This window comes from Homalodisca vitripennis, chromosome 5, assembly GCF_021130785.1.
Source record: "Homalodisca vitripennis isolate AUS2020 chromosome 5, UT_GWSS_2.1, whole genome shotgun sequence".
NCBI lineage: Eukaryota > Metazoa > Arthropoda > Insecta > Hemiptera > Cicadellidae > Homalodisca > Homalodisca vitripennis.
In genome coordinates this window covers 101,049,827-101,063,015 of record NC_060211.1, presented here as the reverse complement: position 1 = coordinate 101,063,015, position 13,189 = coordinate 101,049,827, and the positions used below count along the sequence as shown (strand labels likewise).

The 13,189-nt window shown below is 31.8% G+C and overlaps 1 protein-coding gene across 1 annotated transcript; it reads left to right on the top strand.

Moving 5' to 3' along the window:
• Positions 1-219: 219 nt before the first annotated feature.
• On the top strand, positions 220-12,982 carry LOC124363564 (28S ribosomal protein S28, mitochondrial-like; the record flags this gene model as incomplete). The annotated part of the gene is made up of 3 exons (XM_046818817.1): positions 220-519; positions 8,206-8,327; positions 12,767-12,982. Coding segments are annotated over 3 exons (588 nt in total), but the record flags the coding sequence as incomplete, so codon positions are not given.
• Positions 12,983-13,189: the final 207 nt, after the last annotated feature.

Genomic DNA, 13,189 nt, shown 5'->3' with positions numbered 1-13,189 from the left:
AGACCAAGGTTTATAGAGCACATAAAAACCACGTATTAAAAATAAAATAAAACCTTGGTGTAAGAATACGGGAGTAACTGTAACGGTTACATTCAGTTTTTTGTAACGGTTACTCTCGGGACAAGAGAGTAACCGTTACAATTACCCGTTACAGGAGTCCCGACACATCTCTAGTTTGTTGTGAACAATTACTTTTAATTCGTACTTAAAGCAATTTGATCACTATGTTTTCATTATGCTTTAAAAACTGTTGCTAATTTGAAAGTCTATAGAAGTATTGACACTTTATCGTTTGTCACTAAAAGAATAGACACATATTCATCAAGGTTTATCAAACCTAACTTTTTTGTTTGCCAGTATTCAAGTTCATTTGAAAATGATCAAAATAAAGAATTAGAAGAACACTCCAAAAAGGGAGGATTTGCCAAGGCATTTGATAAGTTTACTGCCAAAGAGAATGTACTAGAGGAAAAAGAACCATCTTTTCTTAATCTGCTGAAAAACTCCAAATTTGTTGATGTAAGTTTGATTTATTTTAAACATTTAGCCTACCTTTATTTGTACTTATGCTAGATTACTGGCTACATGCTTGTATTAAAATAAGCACCCAACACTTGAGTGATCTATTCTATTGAATCACAGACATATGCTGCCAGTCATGTTTACTCTGTAAATTAATTGAGAGTGCGGGTAGGGTACGATAAGCGCACCCGGTTTTTTATGTAGAAATTGGCAAACGATATTACTTAATCATAACCACCGATATAATCAATCGATACTGATTAATTATTTTGAACAAATAACTTAAATAATCTATATCAACAGATGTAAACACTTTCAAATAATACATGTAAGGTAATATTTCAATTTTACATATAGGCCTAAGTAAAATTTGATTATTAAAAATGGCAGTCAATTTTATAAAACTATTTACACGACATTGCTTTGAAAGAAGATAAGACATGTTTTACGTGGCTTCAATATGTTGGACTCGTACCGAAAAATCCATTATATGACATATGTGGGAAAGAACAACTGTAACTGTGATAGGAGCAAATATGGTCGTCTTCAGTTTTCCTGATTTTGCTTATAATAATTTGTTTGATCACTGTAAATATTAAATTCATATTTTAATTAAAAACATATGATTGTTATTGAGGACTATAGATACTTTTATATCGATTGATAGTCTAGGATTTGAGATATGCGAATATTAGGTATCGATGATTACATTCTTCAATAAAAAAACCGGGTCCGCTTATCGTACCCTACCCGGGAGTGCTACGCTGCTCAAAACTTTCTATAAACAAAGTTGTAGGGTAGGGTAAGATAAGCGGACCCGGTTTTTTATATAAAAATTATCAAATGATATTTAATTATTATACCCAGTGATATATTCAACTGAAGGTAATTAATTTGAATGGGAGACTGCCTACACTCACATTATTTGATTGCTCTTATCGAATGGTTTGATTGTTTTTATCCGTAGGATAATTCAATATTACAATTTATTTAACTTAGCATATGAAATCAACTTATTAGTTAATAGGGTACTTTGGGATTATACCGACCACACCTAGATATGAATTGTTATTTCACATTTTGCTTCTACTGATTACTAGATTAGCGTAGAACAATATTTCGTCAATATAAAACAGGAATTGTCTTATCGCAAACCCCTCCCCATCCTCAGACAGAGGTCAAAGTCGAGCGGTCTAGTAGATAACGTGATTGCAGAGTCTCGCCGCCCGTTCAGCTGGTGCGTCGCTTTGTTGTACTTTCGTGTTTTACCCCTACATTTCTCCAAACACAAAAATTCAACAAAAACAAACATTACAAAACAAAAACTAAACTCTTTATTAAAAAAAAAAAAAACACTCAAATCTTGTTTTTATTCTTGATCACACTCCGCCACCCAAAATGTGAGTGCCTCCGGCCATCAGCGCGGGGCAGCACCGAAGAAAAAAAAACATCCCTCGAGATAGTACCTATCAGTAAAATATGAAATTCTAGAGGGGCTGTTTAGAAATATAAATTGAATTGTAATGGAAAGGCAATTATGTACCGTGCAAAAAACTTAAATAATCATGTGATTCCGCGCGGCCTGCCGTAATCGGGATTCTCGAGAAAGATAAGTTAACAGCGACAACAATAACGATCACAATAGCTGGAAATGCTTGTAAGTTTGTAATTAAAGAGTTGTTTTTTTCGTTCTATCATGTTTGTTTCTATAAATTTATATTTTTGTGTTCTTCATACTGGTGTGGTCGGTATAATCCCAAAGTACCGTTAATAGTAATGAATATGTGGAAAATATGTAAGATATTTCTCACAAGTGACGAGATTTGTGTAAGTGGCTTTAACATGTGGGTTTTTGGTTTCTGGTAACACATGGGGAGAATTCTTTCCTCCATTTCTCAATAGCAGTTGCTTATTGATATCAAGCTGGGCAAGTTATAAATATTGTAAGGTTCCTTTGATGTATAAGTCTAGGCCATATTTGGTTTTGTAATGTTATTATAAAATTTATGTTTTAGAAATTGTAATGTACGAAATTCTTCTTGTTACAGTAATTTATTATAACTCTTATTGTGTATGATTTTTACATATCGAAGTTGGATAATATATGAATTGTTCGATAACAGCAATCGAATAACGAGTGTAGGCCGCTCATTAAAGTCTCCCCAATTTGAACAATAACTAAAATCAAATCATCTGCACCAACTGTACATACATTTTCATAATCTAAACACAGTTTGTTCTATAAGTAACTTATTTTAAATACAAAAAAGATAGTTAAATTTAGAGAACTATGCAAAATAATACTAAAAGATTATTGGGTAGGGTACGATAAGCGAACCCGGTTTTTAATATCGAAATTGGCAAACAATATTACTTAATCATAACCATCGATATAATCAATCAATACTAATTAATTATTTTGAATAATTAACTTAAATAATCTATATCAACAGCTGTAAACACTTTCAAATAATACTCGTAATGTAATATTTCAATTTTATATAAGTAACATTTAATTATTAAGAATAGCAGTCAATTTTAGAAAACTACACGACATTGCTTTGAAAGATGATAAGACATGTTTTTCGTGACTTCAACATGTTGGACCGAAAACCCCATTATGTGAAATTTGTGGGAAAGATACAACTGTAACTGTGAGAGGAGGAAATATGGTTGTCTTCAGTTTTCCTAATTTTGGTTATAATAATTTGTTTGATCACTGTAAATATTAAATTTATATTTTAATTTTAAACATATGATTGTTATTGAGGACTATAGATACTTTTATATCGATTGATAGTCTAAGATTTGAGATGCTAATATTATCAGGTATCGTTGATTATATTCTTCGATATAAAAAAACCGGGCCCGCTTATCGTACCCTACCCAGATTATTGACTTGTCTCCTTTTCAGTTTCAAGATGTTTGTTATGTTTTCTTTATTATTTAAATGACACTTTTCCTGTCACCTGTCTTAATGTTTTGTCAGATTAATGGTTATAGTTTTTTTAATTATTTATGACATTATGTTATTGTTTAAAATATTTCAATTAATTTGAAACTTTTGACTTTAATTTAGAATTTTATATATGTTGATATCGATTGATAGTTCTGTTATTTGATATGTAAAGTATCGATGATTGTATAAAGCGAAATAAAAATAGCTTCCAATTATCTTATTCTGTCCAAGTTGTATTATTTGCTATGGTTTAAAATGCATATATTTCTTTTAAAAATAAAAATATAGCTTCATTATAATACAACTTTAAAAGTCTAATGTAATTCAGTACGGCATTATTGTTCCAAAGTAATTGAAACAAAAGTTAAATCACGTATATGGTATTTGATAAATAGTCGCTAGAGTCAGGAAATACTAATGTTTGTCAATACCTATTACAAAGTAATGTGTTGAGGTAGTACGTTCCCAATGTTTGTCAATACCTATTACAAAGTAATGTGTTGAGGTAGTACGTTCCCGTAATCTGTTACCATGGTAGCATGTTAGTTTACAAAATTGTAATTAATTAACTGCAATGTAACATAGACTGATAAACTGGTTAATTCAAATTTGACTATACAACACAATTATTGGGTTTTATGAATTTCTTATGTACTATTTGTTTTTAGGCTATCCTGTGTACGTACATATTACAAATATAAAAAAATTAAAGATAACCTTAACAGGTGCTCACGTTATCTGAGCTTGAATTTGGGTACTATCTCAAGGGAAGTTTTTCTTATTGCGCCAGAAGTGCAGGGTGGCATCCGGCCCCACCAAAGCCCACACTGATGGCTTGAGGCTATTGATTGCTGATCGGTATTTTCCAATCGTCAGATCACGGTCCAGATCGTCCATCATCTCCAACGTCAGATCACATTATTATACGATTTAAGACGTGGTCTAAGATCAGGAAAATACCAATTGTAAATGCATTTGGTGCCTTCCAGCACTGCTGGCGGAAAAAGAAAAACATTCCTTGAGGTATTACCCACATTCAAGCTCAGATCACGTAAGTGTTTGTAAAGACTATTTACTTTGGTGCTACTAGTAATATATTTACAATAAACTAATCTAAACCTACGTATATCGCATAATAATATTGCATAGTAATATTTCCATTCCTTACCTTTTTGCTTGCACGAAATGGCCTTGGGTGTTACTGGTTACCATGTAACCCAAAACCAAAAAATCGTTATGAGAACACAGTCATTCAGCCTAGCTGTTTCAACAGTATCCTGGTAATAGGTTATGACTGAATTACCTGTTACTGACACGAATACTGCAAATTTATAATGGCAGTACGTGCAATGGTTAAGCACATGTTTTATTTGTGTCGGACACATTTATCCTTCAAAATAGTTAAAAATTAAGTAAATTACATACTGTTTTGTGTGTTATATTGTATAAAAAATACATATCCTAGATTTTTGTTATTCACAATAACATCATTACTTTTTATACTGTACTTTAAAATACCTATAACGTAATTTGTGGTGAATAATTAATTAATGCACACTATCATAGGTTTACATCACATGTCAAAACTTATTTTATTATTCTGTATTGTTCAACGGTATTAATTTGTATTGTTTGTTTTGAGATTATTAAAACTTTATTCTGTTCCTGTATTAAGTGGGGTTTATTTTTCATTACAATTTAATCATCTAATATCATTTAAACATTAAATAGTATGTTTCCTGTTTTATTCTAATTCTAATGTACATGTATAAGTTTTTAAGACCTGAAAACTTTGATTCTGACCCAAGTTCACTCTAAACTTTGGAAATACTGGTTAAGAACATTTGAGACATTTGTGAATATAATCTCATCAAAGGAAAAAAGCATTAAAATCCGAGGATAAATTGAATCTCCTCATCAATCATGTTTGACAACCAATTTTTGAATTCATATCTGAGTCCACAACATACGAGGAAGCAGTTGACATTTTGAATAGCATATTCATCAAACCTACAAATGAAATATTTGCAGGGTAACAGCTTCACGTAAGCAAAGATCAGGTGAGTCCGTCAACGAATACTTGTTTACTTTAAGAGGACTTGGCAGTTACTGCTGAAGATCACAAAAATAATTTTATTCAAGATGTTTTTCTAAGCGGATTTTTGTCTTAAAAAATTCAACAACAGCTCTTAGTATAAATAATACGTTATCTCTGGAACAAGCTTCTAATCAGGCTCTTGGTTTAGTAACAGTTCAGCATGTTCTTCTAAGTTGATGCTGTCTTAAATGCTGCTACAATCATAATTGTTACTCCTGACAATCAAGACTCACAACGTTCGGCTGACTCTTCTGCTAAATGCTACTTATGTGAGTTAACATTCAAGCATAAACTGTCCTGATAAAGACGCTGTTTATAACATTTGTTCTAAATCGGGACATTACTCTAAGGCATGTAGGTCATGACTAAAAAAACAACAACAGCTTCTCTTTCATGCTTAAAACATGCTGTTGTTAAAGTAACCATTGACAAATATGAAGTTGAGGCATTAATAGGTACTGCAAGCTCAGAGAGTTTTTTTAAGTGATTCGTTACATCAGTGATGTTTCTCAGAGTAACATCAGACTTTTCCCTGGATCTGGTAAGGTTTCAATGGCATCTGCTTCACTTACTTCTCAAATTGTTGGCTACTGTATTGTAAATGTAAAATCCCTGAGCATTCATACATAAGAGCAAAAATTGCAGTATTAAAAGTTCTTTGTGCTGATTTCAGAGTGGGTCATAATTTACAGGAATATCATTCTCAAATTCAAATAAATTTTGGTGGAAGCAAATCTAATCTCCACTTATTGTCTTCTCTGTACCTCATACTTGGCTCGAACCTTCTCCTTTATTCAGTAACCGATTGCTACTGTCTCGTAGGCATTCAGTAAATGATAACATATTCATTCAGAATGAAGTTGAAAAATTATTAGCAGATGGAGTAATAGAAGAAAGTCTATCACCATGGAGAGCTCAGACTCTTTTTTTCTACTAATGAAAATCATAAAAGGCAAATGGTAATAGGCTATTCTCAAACTATACACCGCTTTACTCTCTTAGATGCTTATTCTCTACCTAGCATAGAGCTTGTTGTCTCTCAAGTATCGAAATATTCTGTTTTTAGCACCATCAAATTCCCATACGAGATGATGAAAAGAAATACACTGCTTTTGAAGCTGGCGATAGGCTTTATCAATTTACCAGAATTCCATTCGGAGTAACAAATGGTGTAGGTAGTTACTAGAGGTTGATCAATGGCATTACAGTATACAATCTGAAAATCTAAATTGGAACCTTTGCATATTACATTACAGTGTATGGCAAGGATCAATATAAACATGATATTAACCTAAATAACTTCCTTGTGGCTGTCAAGAAATTTGGACATACCATAAATGATAAGAAAAGCAGCTATTCTCTCCGTCAATAAAACTATTAGGTTATGAGATAAATAACAGAACTATTAGACCTATTAGGATAGACTTAAACCACTATAAAATCTACCACTGCATACAGACACAGCTTCGTTAAGAACAACTATTGGTATGCTATCGCATTATACTAAGTGGATATTGCACTATTTAGGCAAACTTCAAGTTAATACAAACGAAAACATTTCCAGTTTCATTTCAGTCTGCCTCAGACTTTGGAAACATGAAACGAGAAATAATATCAGCCATTTCTGCTATAGATGAAAGTCTGCCTCAGACTTTGGAGACATGAAACGAGAAATAATGATATCAGCCATTTCTGCTATAGATGAAGGTATTTTGTTTGACATTGAAACGGATGAATTTCAGCATTCCATTGCTGCTAGCCTCTCACAGAATGGACGTCCAGTAGCATTTTTCTCAAGAACCTTGACCCTAGAATAAAATGTGTAGAGTAATGTGTAGTTAGTTGAGTTTTGTAACATTTTTAGCTCTCAAGCATTAGTGAGCAGCCTTTTAGAATTTTTAGAACCTTGAAGAATGTTTTTCGTTCATCAGTGCGGGGCAGCACCAAAGATGCTCCTGTTGCCCACACTGATGGTCATTACTATCCAGTCCATCCTAGTACTAGTTCATTGTATGAGTTACAAATTAATTGAATCCAAGCTGCGGGGTAGATGTCAATAAAAAAGACAGAGTTACTCTTTAATTTTAGCTACATATCGTAACTGTTACAAACATAGTGTTACAATCTAAGAGATTTACTACTAATTTTACTTTCTAAGCATAATACATATATTATGCTTAGCACTTCTGTATGCTTTAATATTATGCTTAGCACTCATTAAATGTATGATATTGATAAATATATAAAATATTGATGTTTTAGAATAATTAAGAGAGAACTGTGAAAAATTTAAGATTATCTCTTTATTAGTATTAGCTGTAATAAGCTTCAGTGATTATATCAGAAATTTAGATTTGTCAATTTAAAAAATGTCAGGTTGTGCCAATCACCACGATGTGCTACTGGACTGATCATGAAACTTGTACAATTAATTGTATTCAATTGATTGATTAGATACTTAGATTCTTCTCAGATTTCAAGAGATGCAATGAATCTAAGTACACATTAATTAAATATTAGAACTGAAATAGTAATTCATCTATTTATGTTATATTTTAAAACATGCTAACAAAATGGTCTTGTGAAATGTAATTCATGATTATTGTAGAATACATTTTTGTTTCAGCTTGGAGATCCTGAAGGAAAGATTGTGACAGGAACTATATTTAATGTTGTGGATGATGATTTATACGTAGATTTTGGATGGAAATTTCATTGCGTTGTTACTAGACCTTCAAAAAATGGACAGTAAGAATAATTTATTTATAATTAATTGGTAACTAACACTATTTTATAGTTGATATCTATTATTCTTACATTCACGACGTGTTTTTTTTTTTTTTAACCCCATCAGGTACATGTAATTTTCACAACTGCTGTCCTGTATATGAACGAGTGAGTACTCACTGTGCTTTCGTAAAGCATGTCATGTACCTAATGGGGTACATGTTGCTGTACATTTCCTTATTGCATTTTTATTGTTTGCTTGTCTTGGTGGTTTGTTTAATTAGATTTTACACTTAAATAAACACCTCAGACTATTGTGTACACTGTCGGACGCAAAATTGCTTAATTATTTTTAAGGTAAAAAGTTTTTTAAATACCCCTTGGGGTACAGGAGAAACATTGAAAGAATATATTGAAGTAATTTTTTTACAAAATTGCAAAGCCTAGATACTTTTCTCTTTATACTTAGCTGTTTAATTAAAAAAAAAAGACTATGGTTTTTCATTGTTATTATTGAAAATTTCAACGGCAATAAAAATGTCAGGAAATTAGCCATTGTCGTGAACATGTTAATAACTACATTTGTGACCAGAAGTGCTTATTCTCTAAGTTTGTCCTATTACTTGATACCATTTATATGATGTTCTCTCTTAAATCTCTTGCAGTACAATCAAGTAATCCTGAAACCCAATTTATTTTTTATACTTCTTCAGACAGCTTTAAATGTTATATTATTATTATAAATTACCAGAATTAAGATTATTTAAGGACTACGTGAATGTAACATACCAGCACCAATAGCCAAATGTTCTGTACTACTCTCATAGCAATTTGAGGCATTATACTAAATATGTGTTTTTAAGCATGCTAATTGTAAATAAAATACCAGAGCTAGAGCTAAAAGATGCATGTTCCCACACAAAGACAAATAAAGTAGACTGGTCTTTGGCTGATGTGCTGAGATAAGCACAATGATTAGATGTTGTTTCCTAGGCAGAGTTTGCTGTGACAAAAGTGCTAAGTGTTGTAAAGTTAAAAAAAAACGAAAATCCACAAAAGATACAAATTTAATGCAATATTTTATTTACACTATTTAAGCTGCCATCCTGATTATATTAAAACATCTATTTCAAAAAGTGTAACTGTTACAATAAAAATACTTTGTTCTGTTAAATTTGAATATGATTGTCCAAAAATGGAAAAAAATTTCTTTTGAGAATAGAGGATATCCTGAAAAAGTTATGGATCACAACATGAAAAAAAACTAATGTAATTTATTTATTTCAACGGTACAACACCAATTTTACAAATATTCCAAGTAGATCCGAATGAAACCAGCAATAGATACTAAGTATACAAACAAAACAATATCAAGGTATTATAACATATAAGAATTAATTGTAAAACAGAGACTACGTAGTATGTAACCCAAGATTGTAGGTTGTTATGATATATTACAGCCTGATGTTGGTTGCCCCTTATGTCGAAGATTAAGTATGCAGACGGAGTTCAGATTTCAAACTACCACTTTGTTGCACCATAAAATATTGAAGTTCAAGTCCTGGTGTGTGGGTTATTTTAACAGCCAAATGTATGATGTGGTTAAGTAATTAACATTTCTTGTACAATGCATTATTATTTATTCTTTGTAATCCAAAATTAGTGTTATTAACGTATACATTTTTTTCAGAATTTGTTCACCTATTCCTTTGTTGAAAATTTCTAATTTAGATTAAATGCTGAAAACTTCTATATTTAATTTCTTCTGCTTTTTTTGAAGACTTATATATCATAGATCTTATATATATATATATATATATATATATATATATATATATATAGTCTCAGTGGAGCAAGTACTTTTTTGTGATTCAATGTTTATTGAAATTAAATTCGACTGTTGCCATTTATACAAATTTAATGAATGTAAATAAAAGTTATTTGGCAAGTATTTGTCTTTCTGTTCGTATGTTAGTTTGGTTGTTCATTATAACACACTAGCAGTTGCCCGCGGCTTTGCACGCAATTTCCCGTTGAAAACAGTACACTATATTCACTTATTCTTTTTCTATCACATTCTAAACATTGCTGAGATAATTGATAGATGTTCCTTCGTGAGCCTCTTGGGCGCATTACGAAGGTATGTACCATATTCCTGCCTCTATCTTTCGTGGTTTATGCTAGGTGTTGATAAGTTATTCAGAACAATTAATGTATATGGATGAATCTCGGTAAACTAATTAGGTTATAAAGAATCAAATTCGATCTGTTACAATTAATTTTCTGTCTAAGATATTTCCAGTATTATTTAGGAGTGTGCCTTCAAGAAAATGTATCAAAGAAACCCAATTTCGATCATAAAGTGTCTTCTTTCGGCTCTTTTCATTTACCTTCGATGTAACCAAATTTGATTATATTATGTGCTAACATTCACGGATTTGTACAATGAGGTTGTTTTCATAATAGCGTTTAATAGTATTTTCATTGCATTAGATAGTTTATTGATCATTGGCGCAAACTGAATTTAAAATTAGGCAATGACGTCTTCTATGCAACCTGCATTGCACTACTGATCAAGCACTTTACAATAAAAATTTTCTAAATTTTAAATGTAAACAAATGTTTCTGCCTCTTTGATGAACTTCAGCTGAAAGTATTAACAGCTGTTAAGTATCAGTTCGCTTTGTATTACGTGTCATAGTGCAGTCTGTCGGATCCAATGTAAAACACTTCATCATCAACAACAATTTATAATTAAAAAAATTAATTAAATAAACTATTTAAATTGGTTTAGCCATTCTCGAATTCCACTGAAAACGCACAAAAATTTCATCAAAATCGGTCCAATAGTTTCTGAGTCTATAAAGGACAAACACACAAACATTCATTTATATATATATATATATGTGACAGAAATGACAAAATACAAAATAATTGAATCGTAAAAAGTAAGGTCTCTGTTGTGTAGTGGTAGCGCACACACCCAGCAAGTAAGAGATCTGGGTTCGAGTCCTTGTGGAGCAAGTACCCTTTTTTATTGCAGATGATAACTATTACAACGAAACATTTTCCAAGTGCAATGTCTTCAGGTTTTGGACAAACTTATATAAGATTATCATCATCTGTGAACATTATATCTCAAAACGATTGTCATTAAATTAATTTATGTAGTGAAACTTCTGATGAAGACCTAAAATCTATGTTGGGGTTAGGGGTGTCTAAGTTTGAGACGAAATGGGCTGACATTGTTGACCAAAAAATGAAGTAAAAGTAAAGTGAAGTATTGCCTTATTTGACTAGGCAATGTTAGGGCCAAGAAGCCTTCTCTAACACTTAACCTGGGGACCAACGACTTAATGGTGACTTCCGAACCGCCACCGATGGCCAGGCAGGTGGATTTCTTGCAAGGACAGGATCGCTCGACGGTGGTTGATTCGATTATCTCGCAATAACCACCGTATCTGCTTTACTGCACGATTGGCAAGTGCATGGATATATGAGATAGACAAGGCATGGTTTGACAGAAAAATGTAACTAATGTTTTGTCAACAACTGTAAAGAGTATTAATATTAGTAAATAAATCATGGTACTGTCTATGGAAATGTTTAATAGATTTCCTTAGAAACTTACTAAATTGGCTTAGTTATTCAATAAAATCATGTGGAAGTACTAGGCTCACCTGCATCCTAAAATAAAATAAAATAAATTTAGCCCTCGAACCAAATAGTTTGGAGACCTTTGATCTAGAGAAATGTTCCCTAATAAAAACGTGATTGTCAGCCAAGCTAGTTTTGGGAGGTCAAAATAAGAGGGTATATCAAGTTAGTTAAAGATATCAAATGATAAATTTTGTTTTAGTTTGAATTTCTTAGCTTGAAAACCAAAAACCAACTGCCAGATAGTAAATAAAAATTAGAACACTTTCAACAAACTTTATAAATACTTACTATTTGGCTGAAAATAGTAACTTTCAGTCTCTTTATCTCAATAGTTGATGCTGATATAACTATTATTTAGATGTCTTGATAGTTATAAATGTTTGGAGACACAATAAATATTGGCTGTTACAATATGTACCATTCTCATTAGTATTTTGAACCTTTTTTATATTAATTGTGGGTAATGGTCAATTTCTCAAGGAAACTTTCTCTGTAAATTTTATGTAAAATTATGGTGTTCTTATTCAATTCAAATTGGCTTCACCTCTCAAGACCATAAAAAAGATTCCAACTCAACTTTGGGTATGTTCCCTTACTTAGATCATGGATTACATATGAGCAGCATCTTAGTAGTTGTAAGCTTTCATTAATTAATAGATGCAGATAGGCACACATTGATAAATCTGAGCTGAGTGAATAAAATATGCTCTATGTTTAATCTAACAAAATATTTAAAGAAGGATCAGCTAACAAAACAATCTGTTTTCCATAAGCTAACTCAGTAATGATGGATGTTTCAGTGAGTATGTGAGAGGTGCTCGTGTCCGTTTGAGTCTGAGAGACCTGGAGTTGTCGTCTAGATTCCTCGGCTCGGAAAAAGATCTCACATTGCTAGAGGCAGATGCAACACTGCTGGGGCTCATTTCATCCCCTACCAGAAGCGGAGTAGTGACGTCAGCCAGTTGAATTTTGTTATACCTTTTTAATTAGTTATTAAAGTTTTTTCTTTATTGTTACTTCATATTTTATATGATTAGGACCTTAAACCATTTTAGTTTTATTTTTAACAAGACAAGACCTGTTGAGGAGTTCTGATGGCTATAACCATTGACCTACCTAAGGTTTACTAAAGTAAGCAAAATCATTATTATGGATTCCAGGCAGTGAAGAACACTTTTGAGTTGTATTTATTCAAAATATTATAAATTGTAATACATTAAAAT